This window comes from Filicampus tigris, chromosome 21 (genome assembly GCF_054856515.1).
Source record: "Filicampus tigris isolate MCC_2025a chromosome 21, RoL_Ftig_1.0, whole genome shotgun sequence".
Classification (NCBI taxonomy): domain Eukaryota; kingdom Metazoa; phylum Chordata; class Actinopteri; order Syngnathiformes; family Syngnathidae; genus Filicampus; species Filicampus tigris.
In genome coordinates this window covers 8,522,486-8,548,816 of record NC_141237.1, presented here as the reverse complement: position 1 = coordinate 8,548,816, position 26,331 = coordinate 8,522,486, and the positions used below count along the sequence as shown (strand labels likewise).

The following is a 26,331-nucleotide window of genomic DNA, read 5'->3' as shown; positions in this document are numbered from 1 at the left end:
ACAGCAAATTGGATCACCAGTCACTAGAGAATACCATGTTCTTCGACCGAACAGAAAAAGAAGCAGAAAAAAACTTCAATTAAAATGTATTTTAATTTACTGTAATTGTGCTAATTATATATACACACCTCAGTTTGTACCAGAAAGCTGAAATGTGTAGATTTTTTTTTCACTCATTTTGTATTTATTACTGAGGAACTTCCTCAATTTACTTATTCTAAACTTAAAAAAAACATAACATCCACACCAGCTTGTGAATGAGTGAACATATCCATTTCTCCTTGGTGTTTGATGATAAACAGGCATGTGTTTGGCATAGGGAGACGGATGTCTTATGTTTTGCCAACAGGTAATAATACTGCAGCACCACAAGAGTAATTGCAATATATACATTTCCATCCACCAAAAGATTCCATTAAACACGGACGGGGGAAACATTTGAAAAAGAGGGAAATATTTGCCTGAAATGCTTTGTTCTCATAAGCTCTGACGGCGAGCAACTAAATACAGTCTTATCTCTACAAAGAAAAATGGGGAAAGCAGGCGATTTCCGCTGCCGCGGTTTATTGCATCCACCACCCCTCCCCACATGATATTCAAATAACTGTGTTTTTCAATTTAGATAAAAGCAGCCAGTTTGTGCTCGTCACTGAGGTTAATAGTCAAAGTTGACAGATAAGCCGCCACTGTCCTCTGCTCTAAGACTTTTATTTAAATAAAATAATAATTTGGCATCTCCTAAGTAAAATGTGTCCCCATAAGATAGCCTGCTCGGCAAAATGCACTCCTCCTTGTTCGACTTGGTGTTGTGTCCTTTGAAGATACATTTGAAAAAGAACCGCAAAGGAATATCTGCACTTTTGAGCAAAAAACCCTGTGTTGTAATAAGACGAGCAATTGTACTTGTCTGTCATAGCCTGAACTGACAGTCGAGCTTTATAGTTCTTGATTTTTGAAAGCATTAAAGTTTCACCAAAGTGGCACAAAATGATTCCTGTGGTTTTCTGTCCCTGCAAATTATCTCCTGACTCTTTTATCAACGCTTCCTCTGCTAGTTGGGGCTGTCTGTCAGGCCTTTTCTTCTCAGATCTATTCAATTCCTGAAGATGGCTATACCTTTTCATGTATTAAAGGAATTTTGCTATTTCTGAACCTGAAAGACTCATTTGATTACATAAATTGCGCTAAATTATGAGGGAATGTAGTAGATTCCCTTCGTCTGCCCTGCCTTTTAAGGCAAAATAAAAACCTTTGTGATACCTCATATCAAGAACATGTGTGCATTTAATGCTAATGCACTTGCAGAACCACACATGGTAATGCCACCCGGGGAGTTCTCAGGATGATGCATTTTGGCATCACTGCCACAGCAGTATTAGCATCCCTGCTAATCTCAGTCATTTGAATAACCATATTCCACTGGCAGCAGCTGCATGCACGTTTCAGTGATTGATAAGACGATTGGTGTGTGATGAAGCTGATACCTAGCCAGAAGGTTCCCTCAGAGCTGTGGAGATTTAAAGAGGGAAGATGGTGAGGGCCTGTATATGACAGAATGAAAAGCAACCATAGGCATAGGCATTTACTAAAGGTTTGTGCACGCAAAAAGATGTGGAAGGTGATCTAGTCGGAGGTCGAGGCAAGCTCATTAGTACTTACGTCGCAGCAGCTATAGCAACAAGCTCCGGCTGGCTACTGCTGCGGTTAAACACGTTGCAGAGTCGCTACAAAGTCAATAATACGGGCCGGCGAATACATTTCACTTCAGACAAATATCGTTCTCCTCACAAAGGGATGACGAGGAAAGATAGAGAAGCCATGCCAAGATATACTAAGATTGACATGTGATCGTGTAATTAAAATGTTGGGTGATTGAGTACATATTTCAAATCCCTGGGTTAACCTGCAAAAAATTGCCACAAAATTTGATTTTTTTTTTCCATTTGCACTTTATTACAATACAATACAATACAATTTTATTTATATAGCGCATTTCATAACAGCAAGAGCTGTAACAAAGCACTTTACAAACAATACAATAAATAAAAATGAATTCATTGATTAAAATAATATTGTAACATGGTATATGCAGTGCAATTTTGGTACTTCAGAATGAATTGGTAAAAATTATTATTTTCCCCCAATTCAATTATAATTGCAATTTCTTATTTGAAAATGTAAAACATCATTGTTTTTTATCTTTTTGTTTTATGTTTCATAAATGGACACCGCCTGGTCAATAAAAAGCAAACATGTTTAACATGTTTCATAAATATATAATTTTAGCAGGGTAAAAACAGTTTCATCTGTAGTTGAAATATATATATTTTTAAATATCATATTGTATATTTGATTATTCCACAAATGACATGAATCACTGCTGCCCCTTGAATTGTGACTCAATCCCACCTTCCCATTTTATTCTTTCTCACTTCTGTGTCATCCCATAGGCCTAAACTCTGTCATTGTCTCAGTGTACCACTCTCCTTTTTGACCCTGAGTTAATGCTTTCCTTCCTCTACCAAACACACAATTTGGATGGCATTCCATAATCTAAAAATCTCTAATATGAGGAATACATACCTCACATCTCAGAGAGAAACTATTTATTGCAGATAGGATTTTACAATTATTCCATATTTGCAATTAAGATCCCTTGGAGCCTTTTTCAAGATTACTTTATATTCATACTGTATATGTATAATTACTGACATATTAATTACATTTTGCACATCACTTCTTATTAGATGTGATGGGAACTTTGAGTTTAATCAACCATATATCACCTAAGGACTTTGGATTCCATTTGATGTCTGGGATTGAATTAGACTCAGACGTAAATTACAAACCCGATCCACATGACTAGCTCAATCACATAATTTATGTGAAATAGGCTGAAGGAGAAAAAAAGGTCCAGAAGCAGGCAAAGGGGTTAAGTTAAATGCATATATTTGAAGCCGACTTTGAGTAAACCTACTGAAGTTTCGGATAACTACAAATCTCATAGGGAGTAAAATGTAAATATATTCTGCTTTAATGAGGCTGCGATCTTCTGTGTGTATTGCTCAAAGATATGAAATCACGTGAGACATAAATGTTCCTTTAACGGTTGATCTGCAATCAGGAGCAAAAATTAAGTATACTATGTTATGAATTCAGATTCAAATTGAAGACGTGCTTCCATGTTAAGTTATATTGTGACATATCTAAGGAGGGCTGTGCACAAATTGCTAATCAGGCATATTTTTCTCCTGATTCTAACCTCTCACAATGTTTCTTTAACTCACCAACATGTTGTCACTCAAGTGGACGAGGACACAGAAGGAAGTTCCCGATCAGGTCAGGATTCAATGTCCGCCAGTGGTGACCTCTTCATTGGCCCCAGTCTCAATGGCAACATCTCCAAAGAAGACACGTTGAAACATCGGGACAAGGTGGAAAAGAAGAAAGCCGAACGGGATAAAGAGAAGGAGAAAGACAAGGACAAAAACAAAGCAAAGAAAGGCGTCCTCAAGGGGCTCGGCGAGATGTTCAGGTAAGATCTGAGCTCAGTACCATCCACTGCCTGTGTAGCCTAGAGTAACAATTGCTTTCTGCTTCATTTAATGCCATCGAACACTTTCACCTCGGGATCATACAGAATTTGACTGCATTCCTTCAATGTTGGAGTGCTAATTAGGAGCTCCTCTCCTTGAACCCAGCAGGATGCAGGGAGAAGGTGAAGGGGTGGGTTGATATGGACCTTAAGAGCCTCTGGCACAATCGACAGATTATTTTAACAAGGCGGACATGTTTTATTCATGAATAACCATGTGCATGCCCGACTGGCCAAACAAACTGAAGCCATTTGGTGAAACTATCGCTTGCGTTAACTCGTAGTCATGTTATTGTTGTTGAAGTTGTTTTTTTGTTTTGTTTTAAATGATTGTAAGAGTTATTGATACCTGTTTTTGCGGTCAAATCAGTAGCTCAATTTCTACTGTCAATTTTCAACGATTTACACAATTTGAGAGGTTGTTGTTCCATATCTAGAACAAGAATTATGTTGGTGTTTTAATTATACCTAATCCAAGATGTTTGCGATAATTTGGGTTTTAGTTTTGGAACACCGTGCCAAAAAAATGAAGGCAGTCGATTCGGTGCACATTTAAATAGGGCATGAATTAACGATGGAGGGGCTGCAAGCCCTGTTGTGCCTGAAGTTACTTCCGTGTGGATTACTTTAATGGGATTAGCAGGCGTATCACATCACATGGCTCAGCAATGAACAATAAAGTCGACAAGTGTGTTTTGGGGTCACTACTGCCACATGCCACAGTGTTGCTTATTTTCTATTCTGGGCTAGTGTGTTATGAAAAACATTTTTTTCACCAAGAATGAGTGTATATAAGGTTAGGTATAAGGCAAACCTTTAGAGCCTGACATGTGGCTGTTTAGTGATTTTTATGAGTGTAGGTGACCCCTCCACATGCCCTTCTGACTTCTTCATCACACCTCATTATCTTTGAGTGCCGCGTCCACTTAGGATTTGGCACACAGTGGGCTTAGCGTAACTCCCGATATATACCCAGCTCCTGGTCCCTGCGCATTCAACGGCTGAATGCAAAGGAGCAAGAAACTCTTGAACTAGCATGTTTCTGGCTCTCAAAAGTCTGTCTGTCCTCTCCTTGTTTGTTACACTATTTCCTCCTTAAAAACTATTGACAGCTCTCACACCCGCTGCGCTGTTCTATTATCCTCATGCCCCGCCCCCCATCCAAGTTTAAAAAGTTAAAGAAGGAAATGAGGTGAGAATAAATGCATCCCAGTGGATTCAAGAGCAAAACTTTATATTTCAAAAAGAGACTAGACATAAAAATTGCCGCAGGCAAAAAAAAATTATATGTGATGGGTGCAATTTTAGTGAAACTAGCAAAAGCCCGACGGTGGTTTTAGATTCTGTGCTTGACGAAGGCTTTGTCTTGTCAGTAAATTCAATACTCTCAGGCTTACAGATCACGCACACGCTATACATTAGCAAGTTTTCGCATGTGAGCACTTCACTGTTGTATCCAAACATCAAAAAGACATCCTGATGAGGTTAATCCTTTGTAATGGATGTCTCTGTGGTTTTGTGTCTGTCACTCTTTATCCCTATTGCTCTCCCATGCAAGTCTCGTTCTCCTTTCCCTCTAAGGGGGTTTCAAGGAGTTCTGCATCGGTGCTGCAATTTGAATTCATTTGCATGCAGGGCCTTTGGACAGCCTGATGAATGTGGATTTCATGTCCGGTTAATGGACATCCTGACTGGGAGTGCATTAACAGCGAAGAGAAACAAGGATGGTCCTAATATGTATTATATAGTACAGTGAGTTGAGAAGGCAAGCTTGGCAGATAAGTAGACGGATATCATTTGAAAGCAGTTATCAAATGTTGGCGCTTGTGATGCTCTGTGATTCACGGTGAATTGCAAAAATTGTTTTGGGGTGGATATAGGGGCAAAACCACCACGACATTAAATAAAAACTGGGAACATTTGCCATTAAATATCATATTGTAATAAAAGTCATTCTTTTTCCCAACCCCTAGGTACTGTTAAAAGGTCTATACAATGTGACAAATTTTCATTTTTTTCCCCCCTAAACCCATGTGTAACACTACACCTCAATTTTGTGTGTTGTTTTTTTTTTTGCCCAAGAAATTGTGTGATATTCTCGAGAAATTATGGTAATTGTCTCAGGGCAACTCGGAGACCTTTTTGTTTGACACATTTATAGGAAGGTGCAGTACCCCAAAACTCCTAAATGTGTGCGGATAGCATAGCATGTGATCATTAGTTCCCAATTCTATCAGATTTGTTTAGTTTTTAAGACTCTTTGCCCTAGGCTGTGTTGGCACGCTTGATGGCAATGATGTCTTGGTCTGGCCTGTGAGACTGCCTTCAGGCATGCCTAATGAGGTGTCATTTTGCTGCCTCACAACTGGCTGACTGACCCCCTTCATCAAAGCTGCATTCCCATTATTTCATGACCTTATGTATACGGATGAGTATTAAATTGATAACTAGACTGCACTCGAGGAGCTCAATTTCCGCATATCATCACGTGAAATTACATTACAATGCTACTTTGACCCCATTAATATGATTTTCACAGCCATACTCTCCTAACTCTCCCAGACATTTTTAAACCTACTGTATTAATGATTGAGATGTTTTCATAGCAATTTTTTGGGAGAAGTATGACACGGTTTTCATAAAAATTAAATGCCCAAATTTTGTTTTTCTTTTTAAGTAATATATTGTAAATGTGCAACGTTTCTGGGAGGTGTTCTAAATATAGTGTGGAAAAACTCATATCTCATGCAAATTCAGTTGCCTTTTTGCTCTGCCCCCTGCCAGGTCTATTGAGGCCCCTTCATTCACAGCGCGAGCATTCCTGGAATATGTGATTTAACTTGCCGTTTCGGTGTTCGATGAGGCATATAGAAATAATATATAGAAATATAATATATATACTGCACAGTATGGAATTGACGTGGAAAATACCCTAGCTGGGAAAATGGAAAATTACTGTAATTTTTTTTCAACCCTTTGAATCACTCAACCTCAACAAATAATAGCAAAATTGTTTACTGTTATTGTTATGGCACAGGCCATCAGCACAACCAAAGACAAACCAAACAATGAAAAACATAATTATTTCGTGGAGATGTGAATGTAGAATGGAATTTAACAGTGTACTGCTGCTGTTCCGTATTTATTTACTACTACTTTTGTTGTCTCCTACTGTTTTTTTTTTGTGGGCGGGATATTTTTTGGCATCACTTCTGTAACTGAATTGTATATATGTGGAACATCAAATTGATTTGGACAAGAGTTATGCAAATGTAAAACACTCCTGGAATAAAGTAGCGTGAAGGAGATGAGCTGGTGGAGGCTGCAATATTGAAAGGCATGGCCAGGGTGAGGAAGTGGGGGGCAGGGTGAAGGGGTGAGAATGGGAGCGTGTGCACTGGAGTGAACTGGGGCACCAAGGGAGAGTAGGGAAGGAGGGATAAAAAGGGAACAGGGCAATGAGAAAAGAAGGGAGCTTTTCACAGCGCCACAGTCACGACATCATGAAACTGTCTGCCCGCAGGGAAGGATTAAAGCTTCCAGAGCAATTTAGCCTTTTTCTTTTTTTTTTTTGCATGCCGTTTGTATGTTAGTGTGCACATTCAAGATGGATGTGAATCCTGTGTGTGTGAGGCATGTTTCCTCATGTGTGTAGATGAAAAGACATGTTAATGGGATCTGGCATCATCCTCACCAATTCTCAAACCCAAAGGCAGACGCACACACCCTCAGCGCCCCTGCCCCCACCTCATCGCCACTCTGATAAGTACCATGCCTGACGTCGAGCCATCAGCCGACATTGGAGCTGGCTTTGACAGCCGCGCACCCCCGTCTTCTCTTTCCTCCTCAGCCCCCATCACCCGGGGGGACCTCCTCGGCTTGCTCTTCCCAACAGATGAATTCCCACTCAAGGATACCCAGAAACCTGCTGGAGAAAAGAGCGTGTGGAAATACATGAAGTGGAAGGCCTCCTGTCTTTCAGTTTATTATTCTTAGGGAGTCTGGAAGCACACTGGGAGCGTGGCTTACGTGTGTGAAATTCAATGACTATAATACAGCTGCCATGCAACAAAGGCATGACTCACCTTATGTGTAGCATGAGAGTAAGTGGTTAGCGTGTTCCTGCACCATTCCATGTCTTTAGCCCATATGAATCTTTTTGCTTGTGTGGGTGGGAACAGCAGATGCCTGGTAAGCCAGTTTGATCATTAGCACACCGACATGACACATGCATTAGCCTGGCTTTTTATACTCGCACACCACCATACCGCTGGCGTGCCTGATAAAAGTCCGACTTTCCACCCTCATGCGCCACTGTTTGCTTCTGCCGTTCTCAACGCACATTCACATATGCATTCATATTGTGTTTTGGCGCATTTGAGTTTAAGATGGCAATTAGCCACCTCCACATGTGGGCCGTAACATCTGCTCAGTGTTATCTGGGCAAACATGATAATTGTTCCTCTTTGGCGTCACCTCATTCATCATAATGTGTTTAGTACAGCTGGCGTAATGTGAAAAATAACAATAGTAATAGAACAAAGACAATTACATGTAAACACACATTATGCATTGTGATGACCACAGGAAAAAAATGGCTAAGGACAGGGACATTGTTTATTTGATTAAAGTTGCCATGATGAACAAAGTTATGTGGATATTTTGTCCATCACACCTTTGAGCTACAGTATAAGTTGAGCAAAACAGATGAACTGAGAACTGAGTCTCTGTCACGTGTACGTTGTACATGTTTTAGACCAAACTCAATATCTCAAGTGCAGTCACAGCTCAGCGACACGAGGTCCGTATTTTTTCCAATAACTCTATACTGTTCTGGCAATAACTTTCACCAGCTACTCTCTCAAATCTTGACTGAATGAGAGATCCCATTACTGTACTGCAGGTCATGTAACAACGAGGCACAGCACAGGGGACACATAAACAGTTATTGCAAATACTAGCATCACTGTGACAGGAGATGGTAGGGGGAGAGGGGGGGACACCTTGTTTTACAAACCTGGAAGCAGCTGTGCTGCAGGCCTCAACGAATTGGACACCACTTTCAGTTCTCTGGTAGACTAAAGTGTTTAGATGTAATAAGAGACATTAAGTGATCGGATTAAGGAGGGGGAAGACAGGACTCTGTGATTTTAGCCACCACATGAGAATGAGAGCTGATTGTTTGAACCATTGGGGAAGACTGAAGAAGTGGAAGACTTGGCGACCCGGTTTCTCTTCCATTGCCTTTGTCCATTTGACATGAATCAAATTGGGCAGCAATGGGCCGACATCAGACAAACCCACAGTGATTAGGTTTTAGAATGATCATGCGGCGCTGCGATCGAGACCTTGAAGCATGGGAGCGTCTGGTTTGTGTGTGAGGAGAGATGGTGCTGCAAGACAGATTTAATTGAATCTGAAATCTTGTCAACCTGAAATGAGATCCAGAGATGTCTCTTGCGCTGCGTCTCAGGCGGAGAGCCGCTGTTCGCAGCCCTCTCGCCTGTTATTAAAGAGCTCAAATTAAGTGGAGTGGTGCACCCATCCCTGTTAGGCCTATGACTACTAATGATACAACACCCGAGGGATCACACGCAGACCCACCAATGCGTTTGACTTCTCTTCTAAAAATATGCTTACGGGAATGTACTAAAGTCAAAGGTCACTTTAGCTTTGTTGTTTTAGCAGGTAGTTAACTATAAAAGCTACAGTGACGGACTAACTCACACTACTTAAGACCTGTAAACCTTGTGAAAAACAGAAAATATACATCAATCATGAAAACGTGCTTGATTTCAAAGATAAGAGATAAAAAATTTGCAAATGCGAATCAATTTATTTACCCTCTGTGTTAAGTAAATGAAGCCCTTGCTACTGTAGAATTCATTGCTAGTCTGCTCACCCAACCACGGGGGCTTAGCATGTAATGAAATAGGGGCGTTTGGCTGAAACGACCTCTCCCATCCGATGACTTCCCACCTGCTGATGTGTGCGTACATCTCAACATGTAAGCGATAAGATGAGTTGTGGGGAGGGAGAGGATAACAGTGCGGCCAAGAGAAAGAATAAGCTGTGAAAATTGCTTTTGAATTACAATGGTAATATCAATCGATGTTGGATTACACCACTGATTTCCATCAAAGGCACCCAATTAAATGCAGCCATATAGTGCTACTCGTGTTGCCAGTATCCTGACGTGTTTGGCATATAATGGATCATGATTTTCTGCCGTTCTGACTGACATTCTTTTAAACCAGAGTCTGTAATTCAAGAGATTGTTTTTTTGTTTTGTGATTGCATTAGAAATTCATTCTGCCTTTGTCCTGAAGGTCAATTTGTAGTTCTTTGGATGGATAAACTGAAGGTGATCCCTCCATGTGCCATTTACAGTATGAAGTACCAATTATAATGTATACAAGACAATAAGAATAACATATAGATAGCAATGCTCAGTTTTATGACACTGAACTGTTTAACAATATATTTATTGTTTTGATATAGATGATGAAAACAGATGACTGTAAGTCATTAAAATAGCCTTCAGCATTTGACCCTAAAAACTCAGACGAGTCCGGATCAGTTTATTATATTTGGGCAAGACGAAACTAGATGATATATTTGATACATTTTCAAAACAACTGCATGTTAGATGTTAGCGCAATCGACCTCTAGCCTATTCTCTGCCTAGCTGTAAGTGTACCAAGTATACATTTTGGAAGGAAAGCACAACGTTTGTTGTAGAAAAAATTACATCAAACGTGAATTGCACATGGATAGTGGACCTATTCACAAGATCTTTAACTTTGGACATTTATCATTAAATCTTACTTTATAGTTTTTGTTATGAGATGTGTCCAAGGTTATTTATCAAAGCCTGTTTTGGATGTGCAGTTGTGCAGATTTCTTCTGTTGCTCATCCTCACTTTATTCACAATTACTGTCACTCCCACCCATTTTTTTTTTTTTTCTCCGTTATGCACACCCATATCCCTCCCCGCCTCCTCACATCCCATCTGCCCTGTACATTCATTGTGGCATTGACAGAAAGACCTCTCTCGTCTCCCTCTGGATGCCGGGGAGGGTGTGGGGGGATGTATATCACGGATCAGTGCTTCTGCTGTCTTCTGTCTTCAACAGACTCAAATGCAACATTTAGACCAGTGTGCCCATGCCTGTATTCCGAAGTCAGTCTATGAGACACACAAATGCCCTTGACTGTCTTTTTGAGCAGAGCAGCTCAGACATACATCTTATTGAAGATATTGAGAAAGTGGGGAAAAAAAGGAAACAATTGCAGAGTGAAAAAGACAAAATTTAAATTTGTTTTGTATTATTTTTATAATCTTGTTATATTTGGTTTCACTATGCAATAATCACTGTTTCGAATTGTGTCCAGTACATCTATATATATATCTATATATATATCTATATATATCTCAGGGGTCACCAACTCCAGTCCTCGAGGGCACCTGCCCTGCAGGTTTTCCATCTCTCCCTGCTGTAACACACCTGTTAAAATGATCAGCTCATCAGCAGGCTCTTGAGAAGCCTGATAACGATCCTGATCATTTTAACAGGTGTGCTACAGCAGGGAGAGATGGAAAACCTGTAGCACAGGTGCCCTCGAGGACCGGAGTTGGTGACCCCTGGTATATATTAATTTAGAATCTACAACTGTCAATTACGTTTTAAATGATCCGTGGTAGAAATTGCTATGAATACCCCATCCAACTTTTTAGTTCTGTGGTTCTTCTACCTATCTATCCCCACAAAAGTACTCAGTACTGCGGTACCCTACCCGCCCCTCTGTGTCGTACACTGACAGTCGTGGTTGCCGTTATCAAACGACCCCAGCATATTTTGGTTCCTGAGTCTGCTGAATCGCGACTTTCCGTGCCTGTGATGAGCGGCAGCAGCCGGCTTGAGGATAACGAGAGTGTCAATGATCAAAATGGACCATTAGGAATGCAGTGTGCCGCGCCGTATCTAGGTCACAGACTGAGCCGCCAACTGAAGCTCCTCGAATAAGAATGCACAGCACTGACCCCCCTCCCCCCCGCAGCTATTCTCATCCCTATTCTTGTATGTTTGTGCGCGAGCATGTCGCCAGGTTGGTTAAATGCTACTGTAGTCAAATGTCTTTGTCCGCGGGCATGTATGATTTTGTATCGTATGCGTTTGCGTTTTGGAAGGGTTATCGCTTTGCCTATGCGTATACACATTCAGACAATTTTATCATGGGAACCTCCCTCTGAGGTGTTTCGATGTAAATTGTCCTTCAGAACATCCCCACTCACTGAGCTCACACACTTTAACAAATTGATGTGTGAATACATTTGGATTATTTATTTGTGTTGTAATGAGAGACTTTAATCAGGGGGTGTCATGTATTTGAAATGTTCCTCATAGCCTAAACAAAAACACGCCAACACACACACATATCCATGCACAGAGCTATGATTTATGAGAAACATTAAAGGCAATTATGTCGAAGAAGGTCTCATTTTTTTGTATTGTGCAGGCTGTTTACAATACAGAAAACGCACATCATCCATTGTGCATGCATGTGCATAGAGATGACAACACATAAACTAACTTGAGAGCAACTGCTCCTGAAACAAATGGAAACGTTGTTACATAAAGAAAATTACTGTAATGTATGTTTATTCGTGGTGTGTTTATAATGACGTAAACATGATTGATTTTGCCATATCATAATGGAACCTTTACAAACTATTTTGCCACTGTCATTCGCCAAATAAGTAAATCCATTCTTCTGTAGAAAGAATGGGAACTGCCAAGTGAAGAAATGTTCAGCATCTATTAAAACAAATGTAATTTCCATGAAACTAGTATATTATTGTAAGCAGTTTGAAAGAGATAAAGATATAAATATGATCTGGCATACTATATGAATGGCAGTCTTTGTTCGCATTCATGACTTTTGCACACTAAACAACCGCAATGACGACCACAGAAATGGACTAATCCAAAGTCAAAAATGTTCTCAGCTGGCTTGTTTTAGAACCGATCGAAGATATTGCCTGCAGTGTGTCCTCCTACTAGTGCATGGCCTAATCATGAATAAATACATTTCATGCCTCCATGATGCAGTACATACTGTTTTCCCACCCGGCATGAATCCCATTCTCACTCCTTCATTTGTCACCCTGCTGTTTTCATACTATTTCAGAACACATTTAGCAAGCTCTCCCCCAGAGCTGAAAACCATCAGTAGTCACACAAGTCCCAAGTGTTCTCATACAACAATTCACATTTCTTGATTATTTTCTGCATCAAAAAAGCACAGCCCATGTTTATCTGCACACTGCACAATGATATCCAGATCTATAAGAGCTGCAGCCCCCCAAATTAAGTGTATTCTGCTTGTTTTTTTAAATTTTTCTAAACAATGTGATTAAATGAAAATAATGCAAATATTATTTCAAGGCAGCAACTCACCCTTTAAATGTTTAAAATGTGTGAGAAATTATTGACTGTGGACTGCAAAAAATAAACTGACAATTCTGCCAGTTCCACAATTCCAGTTTGACACAACTGCACACTAACACAAATTACAAGAATAACTGGGCTATTAAACTCATATCTGAGTGACCATTGGAAGTAATCAAATTACTTTATAATAGCTGTTTGAAGGTGAAAAAGTAAATGGGAGTTCTTTTCACTCTTCACAGCAACAAATGTCTCAAATGCATGTAGGAGCTCCAGCCTGGAAGATTCGGATTAACTTTCAGGTTGGCCAAGCAGAAACCAAATGACTCATCCGTGTCTGCCCTTGAAATTATCTTTTCGTCACTCACATACAGTAGTAGATGGATACTGTTTATTCATGCGTTCTGAGTGCCACGTTCCTTTTTCAACTCTGAAAGATGCAAAGTATTTTTTCGCCTAATGTCCTGAAAGTAATAATGTGTTTGAAGTTGCTGCGAAGTAGGTGCAACCTCAAAGTGTTCTTAGTGAATGAAGTCAATTGTGAAGAGGCAAACATGGCTGACATCTGCAGTAAGCAAGTATTTTCTTTGTTTTTTGAAAAGATAGTTTAATAAACAACAATCTCTGAAAACAAAATGAAGGGCTGATTTATGAAAGGTTTGCGTGTGTGATGGATCAAACCTGAGATGAACGCAGACAAAATGAGAGGCGGCAGAGAGAACGGCTCTTTTCCACACATGCAAACTTTAATGTAAACTGTAAACTGTAAATGTAAATTACATGTAACTGTAAACTGTAAATGTACATTTTTAAATAGCCTGAAACAACAGTTAGTGTGACATGTCGCAATTTAGCACTTGCTTTTTAGGATCTTACTAAATCAGCCTTTAGTCTTTTATCGGGGATGTGGTTCATCATTTCTTTATCTTTCCGTTTGCATAATGAGTAAATACAGAAGTCATAGTGGATGTATTCTGGATATAGTCTTTTTGTTTTTGGCATGAGATAAATATTAATTTTTGAATTATGCTGGCATACAAGGACCGTTTTGGCTGCAACTACTACACATACTAGCATTCCTCTAACAAATGTATTTTGCCTGCAGCAGAACTCAAACTGTACCTCTCTGATCCAAAGTCCAAGTCATTACGTATGAGTTACTGTCACTGTCAAGGTATATAGATTTCTCTTGACTATGTAAATAGGAATGTTCAACTTCCTTTTTATGGAATGCAGAAAACAATGTAATGTAGACAGAGATGCATCTAATTCTGTATTCTACTTCTCACCGGGAGCAAACCACATTTCCTTCCAAAGATGTTGCAAATGTCAGGATTGTATTTTTTCATATTTCCGTGCATATCGTGTCAGTGGCATATTTGCCCTCCTGTATCCCACCATCAGTGTTATATACTCTTCTTTGTGATTTATGCAGTTGAATTGCCGTTCAGTGACTTACTTTTTCACTGAAGCTTCACCCCACATCTGAGAAATATACCAAATGTGTGACCGACTATATGAAGTACATTTCCTTCATGAGCTGCTGTGTGTAGATGTATGCGAGGCATGGCACTTACATTGAACGCTCCTACTTTCTTCCTGGTGTTTCATCACATTAGTAGCCATCAAAGCATTGAATCTATTTGATATGACTGACACGCGCAAGATTGCATACAGTCCAAATGAGGCTTGATGGCCATTCAGACATTATCAGGCCAAGTGGTGATGAATGGCGCAGTGCTCCAGCTTGCGGGTGACTCCTACAGGTCAGAGATATTCTCGGTGCCGATCTGCATTCACTGCTTCACTATCTCATTGATCATATGCGCATGTTACCCCGCTGCGTGGTCACTATCTTTTCATTCACTTGCAAGCTCTTCACTCCATCTTTCTTTGTTGTTTGAGAAGAACTCTGCGCGTATGCATTCATCACTTTCAGTTGACTGCTGTTTGCCTCAGTGAGATAGATGCTTAAGGACGGATCATTAAACAGTACCACGGCCAGTTAGTCACAAGCAGAAGAGCAGATCAGAGCTTTATGGGGATGTGATGGTCTATTTACATGGATAACATAACCATATGAGAGCTACTGTAAATATAATTGGCAATATAGCCCACTTGCTAATTTCATGTTACTTCTTTGCGTTGAAATGTTTATTTATTTTACACTAAAACAGTAAATACTGTGAAGCGTTGCATCCGCCAGATACTAAACTTGTCTTGGTTTGAAATTATTACATCTAAATATTCAAATTATTACTGCATTAAGGTCATGTAAGATTTGCTGCAATGTTAAAGAAATCACATGATAGCAACATCATGCACACCTTAAATGTGGAGTCTTGCTTAGTGGTAACCATGGTAACACCTTGCAGTCGTAGCATCAGTTTTGTTCAAGGTCATACGCTGATAACAGTCATAAGTTCCACACATTTGAACTCTGTTGTATGCACCCTCTCAGACAACTACTTCGGGTCTAATGGTGCATTCACACTATCGCCCTTTAATTGGTTTTAATCAAACTGTAGCTTGTTTTAGTGTGACTGACAGTTTCATCGGCCGAGTGAGAGAACACAGTGACACCTATGGGCTGAAGAAACATGTTATGTTTGGAATGTGTATTCTATGAATACAAACTGAACCCCAGTTACACAGTAACTTATTTGACAAAACGCAAATTACAGGTGTGAGCGCATTTTTGGTGAAATAACAATATCCTCCAACTTTAACTGTTATATTAGGCACTTTCCTCTGAGTTATGGTTAAAAAAAAATAGAGCATTCCACATAACTCTCACTATATAGTATATGCACAACTAGATAAGATACACAGCCTCATTTTGTCAGGTTGAAAGACATTATTTTCATTCAAACAGTGTATTTCAGCTTTCAATCAATATGTTATTATCAAGCCTTGTCAACTTCTCTGTCAATACAGCATGATTAATGCTACGGTGCCAGTTTAAAAAAAGAAAAGAAAGAAATGACTGAATTGGGTCTTTCCTCCTGGTGCCGTTTTACCCATACAATTGTATTTGACCTTCTGTTTGTTCTTTTTTATTTTATTTTATGCATCGAAAATGCTTTAGCAAATATTTTGCTGTCTAAGTAGATGTGTGGCGAAATTCAAAGGTAATGTTACTGCTTGTCTTGATGGACTGGTGACCAGTCCAGGGTGTCCTCTGCCTTTCGCCTGAAGTAGGCTGGGATACATTCCAGCTCCTCGCTATACTCTGAAAAAGATAAGTGTTATAGGGAACGGAAAGATGGAGTGCTTGTCTTTCACTTGGATGTTTCAGGCTGCCAGTAAACAGGAGGCAACTTTTCATTTTATTGCTGCTGATGCCCTGGTTCTGTCTAACATGCCAATATGTTTGACACTCACAAATCGCCCAATGTACTGATGTTGATTCAGAGGATAAATTGAAAGTAGACTTTTTTTGGACGATCCTACAAAAACTGTCACCTGCATAGATGATAGATATCAGCCTGTGGATAAATTACAGACTCTAACTTCCTGGAGCTATTTGTTGATTAATTAATTAGGTAATGCATGCAGTCTGCGGAAAAGATCCCAAACATTATCACCTTGACCTTTCCTGGGCATAAGCACAACATCTCCCATCATGCTGCAGCCGTTTTTAAGAGAGGCAAAAGAAGCAGCCGTATCCGAGGAGGAGTCATTTTTTGATGGCTGATGTTTGGCGAACCTGGAATACTAAACATCCAGGAGGGAAGCATTCTCCCAGTTCATGAATACATTCACTTCCTAAACCCCAAATTCAACGTTTTTTTATTTTTTCAATTCTTGTAAAAGTTTAAAGCTGTCAAATAGCTTCAGTGAGGTAAAAATAAACTTGAAACAAGACATGAAAACATGTATGACTTATTTCTGAAAATGCACCAGATGAAAGAAATCCAATCAGTTTCTAAAATCACTTATTTTATTAGGTCACTGGCAACATTCGACCGAAACGTGCCTAGAAGTGCTTTTTCGGTTTTGGTACAATAAACTTTTGTCTCCGATGCAACACAGCTGAAAAAGGATGTTGTGATAACACAAGCATGGTGAACTGAGTGAAGTTTGGTGCCTTGGCATGGGGAAATGAACCCAGAGCCAAGATTGCCCCACTGTGCCGCCCTATCTATAACATTCCCTTACAATTAATTAGAGCTGGTAATATTACTAAAAATTTGCGGTCCGTTTATCGCCTTCCAACAGCCGCGGTACCCTTCCATCGTCCATCTATCTGCTTTTTTGTCGAGCCGGACCAAATAGTAATCGTCTATAGGCCAGTCCGCCTATAATTTTAAACGGACTTCCGTTAGCATTTCCCTATACCAACTTTGTCAAACTACCCCTAGCCAGTGGCCGATATTTGAAACGAAAGACTCACCGTGGCACGGAAGCCTCGGCGCGCCCGGACTAAATGTGTCTCTTTTTAGGACAAAATGAGTGTCCGTCATAGGCAGATAGACACCCAGCTCTGCAATTCATATTACTCTATATGTAAACATACTCTTATATAAGTTAACAGTAAGTTGTATCCACAAAAGCTGTGAATATTCTCAGAAATCATATTGTAAATTATATTAATATAATAATAATAATATATAATTAAAACGAAAGTTATGTCTGTAACTACGGTTTTATGAATCCCGAATGACCGCCAGGGGGCGGTGCTTAAAGCACTGAATGTTCCCTTCGCTTATGCGCAGTTCGAGTAGGCATACCATCCATATTAGTCACTTGTGACACCTGGATGACACTGGGCGTGTATAAGTTGCGGTGTCACCAGAGGTTTGTTTCCTACAGTATCTTCTCGCGTGAACACAAGGATTTCGAGTGACAGGATGCCTTGGCGGTCATTTGGGATTCATAGAACTGTAGTTACAGACGTAACTTTCGTTCTATTTCATCCCTACTGAATGCACTGCAAAGAGTGGTTAAAACGGGAACCAGTCAACACCTTGGGAATAAAGGCGGCGTTCAGCCACAGGGTGACACCGGCACCATCCGGGTGCCACCCCAGGCATGCAGGGCTGGCTAACAGTGCATGCAGCTCACGACGCGCTTCGCGGAGGCATTGGCCTCCTTCAGAGTCGATGGAGAGCGACCCCTATCCAGGAGGGACTGCAGGAAGTCCTTAACAGTGGGGACCGAACAAGACACAGGGTCCACCCCACCAAGCAAAAGCCGTTCAGCCACCTCTGCAGGGGGTGCAACAACAACAGACCCAGCGGAACAACAGCCGTCATGGAGGTCAGCTTGCCCAGAAGCCGCAGAAAGGCGACGTACTGCAGCAGCCTGTCGGCCCGGAAGAGTGCGAGGAGGCGCAGAACATCGTCCACCCGGTGAGAGGACGGTAGGGCCCGCATATTCCTGGTGTCCAACGTCATACCAATAAAGGTCGTCCTCTGAGAGAGGGTCAGAGTAGACCTGGGCAAATTAACCCTGATGCCCAGCCAGGCCAAATGAGCAAGCAGAGTGGACGTATCCCGGACCACCTGAGCCCTTGAGGGCGCACAGATCAGCCAGTCGTCCAGGTAGGACAACACAGTCATGCCGACAGACTGTAGGGACGCAAGAGCAGCCTTCACAAAACGAGGGAGGGAGAGCCCGAAAGGGAGCACCCTGAACTGCCAGTCACGGCCCCTGTAGGCAAAACGGAGAAAGCGCCTATGCTGAGGTGCAATCGGGATGTGGAAGTAAGCGTCCTTCAGATCGACGGACGTAAACCACTGCCCCCGGGCGACCATCCGTAAGACTTTGGCCGTAGTCAACATGCGGAATGGCAATACCTTCAGGTGGTGGTTGAGTCCCCTCAGGTCTAGAATCGGTCGGTATCCGCTGGTCTTCTTCGGCACAAGAAAATAAGTTGAGTAGAAGCCCCCGGAGTGTGCCAGAGGGTCCACCGCTTCGATTGCGTTTTTGGCCAGGAGGGCGAAGGCCTTGGCCGGGTCGATGATAGTGGTCTCCCTGACCCGACGGGAGACAGGGGGAAGTTTGGATGAAAGTATGGAAGTTTGAATACATAAAAGAAGGCCGACCCATGGCCTTCTATGTATTCAAACTTCCATTCTTCAGTGCCATTAGCACTTAAAAGGATTCTGACAGTTACGACTGAATCTGCCTAAGCAACAAAACACACCAATGGATAAAAAAATCAGCACTCTAAAACATATACACACACGCTCTCTGCTATGTGCCTCCTCATGACGACAGCATTTTTCTACTTTCTATTCCTCATCATTTTCAGCCTGCAGGTCTCCTGCCATTTATTCTCTCCGTACCAAGCTTGGCTGACCTGCGGAATTTACGATCATCGGCTCAGCTTATTCCCACTTCACTGTAAAGCTGTTGTGGATTTACCACCACTCGTGTGTAACTGCTGTGATTAAAATGTAAAAGTTTGCAACGTTGCAGTACAAGTTGCATCCGTTGTGGCTTCCTGTAGTTTGTTCCAACTTACTCATGAGCTGTCACTGCTCTCATTGATTGTCAATTTTTCTGGAAGGTGACAGGATGCCTGAGGGTTTTTATTTATTTTGTTTTACTTTAGAAAATGTTATATATTTTTTCAATGCCTCAATAAGAACTGGACTTCAAATGTATTCAGTTCACTTTTGTTTTTGCTTTTTTAATTGCATTGTGCATTTGGATTATATTCACATGAAGGAGACATAGTAATTCAACAACAAATGACGGAGACTGTGTTCTCAGCTGTCTCACCTGGTACACACTGAACCTGAAGAGTATGACAGTTTGACACTTTAATTTCCTTTCTGAGCAGTTTAACCTGATTTTTTTTCTGGATGAAGGAGGTGACGTGCGACTTTGAAAAATCTGAGAATTAAATGCGTCTGCCGTTCTCTTTTGCTTAGGTTTGGGAAGCACCGCAGTAATGAACAGCCAGGAGACAGAGTGGAAAGGAGGGCCTCCAGTAAATCGAAAGCTGAAGATGTGCAGGCAACTGAGGAGGAGACGCAGCGGATGAGGCTTGAACAAGAGAGGTGAGTGCTCAGAAAGAGTTCTCGCCTGTTAAAATCTCTGAGTCCCCCTTCAACAAAACTCATGTGAAGAGGAACAATGCTAAAATAGGCCATGTTCCCATAAACATTTTAAACAGAAAACAACTGAAAACAAAGCTTTATAGATATATATATGTGTGTGGGGGGTGGGGGGGGGGGGTGAGTGCGGGGGTGTCTCTGCGTGTGTGCGCGTGTGCGCGCGCATGTATATATATATATATGTATATGTGTGTGTATATGCATATATATGTGTATATATAAATGCGTGTGTATATGTGTGTATATGTGTATATGTGTGTGTATATGTATATATGTGTGTATATGTGTGTGTATATGTATATATATATATGTATATATGTGTGTGTATATGTATATATATGTATATATGTGTGTATATATATATGTGTGTATATGTATATATATGTATATATGTGTGTATATATATATGTGTATATGTATATATATGTATATATGTGTATATGTATATATATGTATATATGTGTGTATATGTATATATATGTATATATGTGTGTATATGTATGTATATATATGTATATATGTGTGTGTATGTATGTATATATATGTATATATGTGTATGTATGTATGTATGTATATATGTATATATGTGTATGTATGTATGTATGTATATATGTATATATGTGTATGTATGTATGTATGTATATATGTATATATGTGTGTGTATGTATGTATATGTGTGTGTATGTATATATGTATATATGTGTGTGTATGTATATATGTATATATGTGTGTGTATGTATATATGTATATATGTGTGTGTATGTATATATGTATATATGTGTGTGTATGTATATATGTATATATGTGTGTGTATGTATATGTATGTATATGTATGTGTATGTATATGTGTGTATATGTATGTATATGTGTATGTATATGTATATGTATGTATATGTGTATGTATATGTGTATGTATATGTATATGTATGTATATGTATATATATGTGTGTATATGTATATATGTATATGTGTGTATATATATATGTGTGTGTATATATATGTATATATATATATGTATATATATACGTGTGTATGTATATATATATATATATATATATATATATATATATATACATTCTTGCCTGTGCTGTTCAGAGGCGTTCACCTAATGGCGCCTGTCCGTCCCTGTGGATTTGGCATGATTGAATGCTGCTCATTATTATTGCGAAATCCGTGTGGCTCTGCATTTGTCTCGCGCCGCAGCTCACTGGCGTTGTTAATCACTCTTGAATACACTGTCCCTTCATTTTCAGTCATTTTGGCTTTTGTTAGTGGACATTGGAGTGTGCAGCGGAAGAAGGGAAATTCAGTTTGCAGGGTTTGCCTCATCCCTTGTGGATGAGCACTGTTGAATTCTCTAGCAGGGGGGAACAATATTAATGCAGGCTGAATGAAAAGACAGCTTGCTGCCTCATTGTTCTCCGTCGACTAAATGAACTCAGCAATCAAACAGCCACTGGTAATAACAGCTAATTGAATAGAAACAATAGGGCTTGATATCACTCCCCCTTTCGGCAAATGAAGAGAAGGGTGGAAGGCTGTCAAATGCAGCAAACCAGTGTGCACGCACGCACACACACACGCCCCCCCCCCCCCCCACACACACACACACACCCTCACTAAGGCTCTCTTCTATGCTGAATGAAACATCTGGAGGCCTTGCTCAGAAAGCGGTCGCACTTTTCTCTCTGGTATTTGGCTCAGACATGCAGCGAAGGTCCTCGCCGCCACCAGTGTAACCCCCCTCTGGCTGAGGGCCAAACACATTTTCCTCAGTGCGCCCTGGAGACTGGTAGGCCTTGGAGAAGGAGACGCTCCACCCAAGGCCATCTCCTTTGAGCACCTCCCAAAACGACTGTCATGCTAAGCGGCAAAATCAACACAGACCCACAGAGCGCAGGAGATAAGTGCAATTGCCTTCCCTAAAATGGACACACACTATTTAAATCCTGAGTGCTGTCACACAATTTCTTTGTCTTGCACCACATTCTCATTCCCTCTCCGTTCTGCATGCATGGGTTCCAGTCCCAGTTCCCTGTGCACGAGGCACACCCAATTCTTCATTTCTTTTGTACCTGCTCCCAAATCCTATCACTCAGCCGAGCCTGGATTGTCCCATGGTTAGTGGAAAGCGAATCCTGGGGGAAATCAGAGGGGTTAATAATAATCCCACCTGCCATGATGCCAAGTCCATATTGAAAGTATTTAGGTTCCAGAAATGCATCTTGTTACATTTTTAAAGTTTATATATATATATATATATATATATATATATATATATATATATATATTTTTTTTTTTTTGCATTTCGCTGCATATGATTCCAAAACTCACTTGCTGGGTCAGTGCAACCCTGCATAGACTGCCTAATTCTGATTTATAGGCAGTGATTAAATTGAGTTGACACTCCTGAAATGAACTTCTGTGTGTTCCAAAGAGCAGTCAACCAGGCAGTGAGTCCAATGGTTGTGACTTCATATGGTTGGTAAGATGAAGAATTATGATTCAGGCGTAACGAAATGGATTCCAACCCCTGATTGATTAATTAAACGCGAGAGCGAAAGGTGTCCCCCAAGGATTGTATTGTATTTTACCAGTCACTTTTGGATGAAAGGTGGCAAAAGGCGGTGAAATCATCTAAAACGGTCGCACTCTGCAATGCAATCAACATGATGAAAGCTGGCAATCAGTTATATTTGTTTTTCTAAATTCTGGCACACTCTTTCTAGTGGAGCTTATTAACTCTTTGGAGTCTCATCAAGGCACAACTCGAGCCTGCGGGGTTTAGCCTGATCTGTATCTGTTCAGTCCAGTACCGGCAGCCGTCACTCTGGCCCCTTTTTCTGCTTTGTGGACACGCTTATCTGATTGGTTCCTATTAACAAGACTGTGGAGACAACAAGCTTTGTGATTGGACCTTGTCCGGGTTGGAAGAGCAGCCTTTTCTGCGGCTGTCACCCGCTTCCATGAGAGGGCCTTGGGGGAGAAAAGCAGAAAGAAAGAGAGCATGTGTGGTGTTGTTCAAGCCTCTATCAGTCTCTGACTTATCTCTGCACATGTTAGCCCTGAATCTATTTTTCCGGGCAAAGTGGGGGCACATCAACGACAAGTTGACAATGCTCCCTCTTCATTTTATGCCTGAAGTGAGCTACATTCTCTGTCTTTCTCTGTGGCAGCTGATTATGATGTCCATTCTCTCTTATCTGCTTGGCTCTGCTCGCCTTCTAATCAGTGGCCAGCACTCCACTGTGACTCTCCTCATCCCTGTTCCCCCCAGACCACCGAAGAGCATGATTTTTTTTTTTTCTTCCATTTTCTCTGACACTATTCTTTTAATTTGTTGTGTGTCCACTATCCATGTTGTGTGTCTACTTGTTGACTCCGGACAAATATAACCTGACCCGTGTTTCTGATCAGTCACTTGGCATACAATGAACCTTGATGACGTGTTTCTGTAACAGTATGCTCCAATGGTCCATCACAAGCCTATGTTCTTTATTCATGCAAATAACACAGATGGAAAACTAAAATAGCAGTCAAAAGAACGCAGACCTCCATCAAGACCGAACAATCTATCACTAATTTGTATACTTTTAAAATAATGACTCGCTAAGTTATGTGGTTCAATGGCAGTATGCACAGGTCGGACCCCTGAATCTTTTTTGTTATTATTGTTGTTATAATTTTGACTAGTGTAAATGGGTTAATGTTTAGTTGTGTAAAAAGTTCATCTGTAAAACCCCTCCTTTTTTTGCGCAATCCTGCATCAAACCGACCAACCAATGGTGAGCAAAACCGTACCTCTCACCTGTGGCGAAGATTAAACAAAGCAATTTGCTTCAGGGCACACTATTGCTTTGTGCAATCAGGAAATCCCTATTACACAAGGCATTGGTGGCCCCAATGTTATTATTCTAATTTCTCAAGCTACATCATTATTTTTGTATCCTATTTGAGTCTAAATTCCATAAGTTCAAAGGAAGCGTGAACTGTCTGATGGGGAAGTGTGATTTCGATTATAATTATTTTTGTGATTACAATTATAATTATTTTGATACCTAAGGCAAGTTAATGCGATTATCTCGGCTGTAAATGAATACCCTGAAACCTGGACAATTATCTCTTATGATTGCATTATGCCATTATGGGCCAAGTGTCAACAGAAAAGACGGGCTATCTGGGAGTTTGTAATTCTGCACAGACAGCTGCAAGGAGTCATTTGCTGCACTTTGATTGAATTCAGATATACATACCCGCCCTCCATCTGCTCTTCACAACAATAGAACATGTTTTGATGAGGGTGCAGTGAAAAGAAAAATCTATTCAGTGCGGATGAGAAAGTCAGAGAGCAATAGCATTCTTTTTTCCATCCGCTGCAGGAACAATGCATACTGAAAAGGCAGCCTTTCAAACTTCTAAGAGTGTTGACTTCAAAATAAAGTGCCTGGGAGTAGGCCATCCTCTGTCCCTTGACTGACTCTCATTGGGTTGATTAAACATTGACGAATGTCTGCTGGTTATTTTTGGCTCAAAGTAACATTGACATTGGAAGGACATTGGGTGAACTGACAGGTTTCTACCAGTCTCTAATTTTCTCCACTTGAACAGGGGTGTGGAGTCTTTTTTTTTTTTTTAAATCCAATGTATGTGTGTCACTGTGGTTTTTAATTTGCAGTGGTGTGAATGCCGCACTATACATAAGACAACCAATTAAGTCGGGCAATATGACTGAAGGACTGCAATCATATAAGTTCATGTAATCAATGAGCTATTGTAAAATAATACAGCACTGTATTGCTCTGCTGTTATTGTTGTTTTTAAGCTGGAGTGTCCTTACATGCCTTTTATACGTCTTGCTCTAGTAACCCTCCTTGTAATTGGGGCTTTACAACCATAGTGATGTGTTTAGTTTGGACAGCAGTTCCCTCAGTGTGTGCATGTTAAACCATGATGTGATTAATAGAGTTTATTATGGTACAAGTGTGGGGGTTGCCTGTGAGGATTAATTGTGAGAGTGAGACGTTGTGCAGGCAGGTTGCCCTAAGTTTGTTTTCAGTAGAGGGCCAGAATCTCATGAATCAAATACTGCAGAACAATTTATTTTATATGTCAATAAGTTTGTTCACCTGGGAAAGCATTAACAGTTTTAAATAGTATGTGATTGTGTTAGGACTGTTTGTTTCTCCCCTGTCCAGTCTGCAATGAGCAGTTTACATCCACAAGTCAACTACTGACTTCGTGCCAGGATTTTTTGTTGTGAGCAGTCCAAAACGTTTAGCTTTGGCTTTCTCATTACACAGCACACATATATATATATATATATATATATATATATATATATATATATATATATATATATATATATATATATATATATATCACAACAATGCCATTGTTTTGCCCTCGTGTTGCCAATAAAAGCTTAACAGCTTGATTTTTTATTTATTTATGCGTTTAAGAAGATCGAACTTAGTCTGTACATGTTATTGTACAACACGTTACAATGACAAAATACCTGAAAAATATTTTTTTAAGAAACGCCCTGCTTTGTGAATTACTTTTGCAGTCCAGTCGAGTGTCAAACAATGCCGGTTGACTCTGGATCGGAGCAACGGAGCAGTTATTGTTACTTTTTCACGCTTTGCTGTTTAGTCACCCAGAACCACTGGATCCACACTGTAACAACACACACTGCTGGTTATAGATATAGTTAGCAATGTTCCACTGAGCTGTTGTTTTTAAACCTGTATTAAATCTTGGTTGAGTGTAACTCTCATGGGCAAATATCGGCATGAGCTAGCATCTTATTGATCCACTCCCGCTGTTGATCACAAATCCAACATGGCTGGGCAGGGGTCCACTGTGTATCATACATTTAAAAAAAAACTGACAGTGAGTGAAAATAGAACGGTATATTTGCCATATTAAACCCCTCATATTAAAATATTGGAAAAACCTTCCCAACAGGAAAATCTCTGTGCTTTGTGTCGTCAGTCCAGGCAAGGCCATTATCTCATTACAAATGTCAACATTGTCATTTTTATGAATCTGATTACTTCATAAAACGCCAGAGGGTTGGTGCTTGGATCCCAGTGGGCTTCCATGAACCTCTGCTAACATTATTTTCTAGTCCTTCCTGGCAGAGATCAGACATCACTTCAGCCAGATGGCAGGTGAAAGGGATTTAGGGAATTGTTTTTTCTAGCTTTGAGA

General features: G+C 40.4%; 1 protein-coding gene across 4 annotated transcripts in view; it reads left to right on the top strand.

Moving 5' to 3' along the window:
• The window catches only part of LOC147127483 (partitioning defective 3 homolog), a 271,216-nt gene that overhangs the window by 134,231 nt on the left and 110,654 nt on the right, over positions 1 to 26,331 (top strand). For all 4 annotated transcript variants that reach the window (XR_015084282.1, XR_015084281.1, XM_086020897.1 and 1 more), the window contains exons 19-20: positions 3,307 to 3,535; positions 19,933 to 20,061. Coding sequence is in view for 2 of the 4 variants with exons in the window: in XM_086020897.1 (XP_085877023.1) it covers positions 3,307 to 3,535; positions 19,933 to 20,061 (358 nt within the window). In the remaining 2 variants the exon portion in view is untranslated. The remainder of the gene's footprint in view (positions 1 to 3,306; positions 3,536 to 19,932; positions 20,062 to 26,331) is intronic.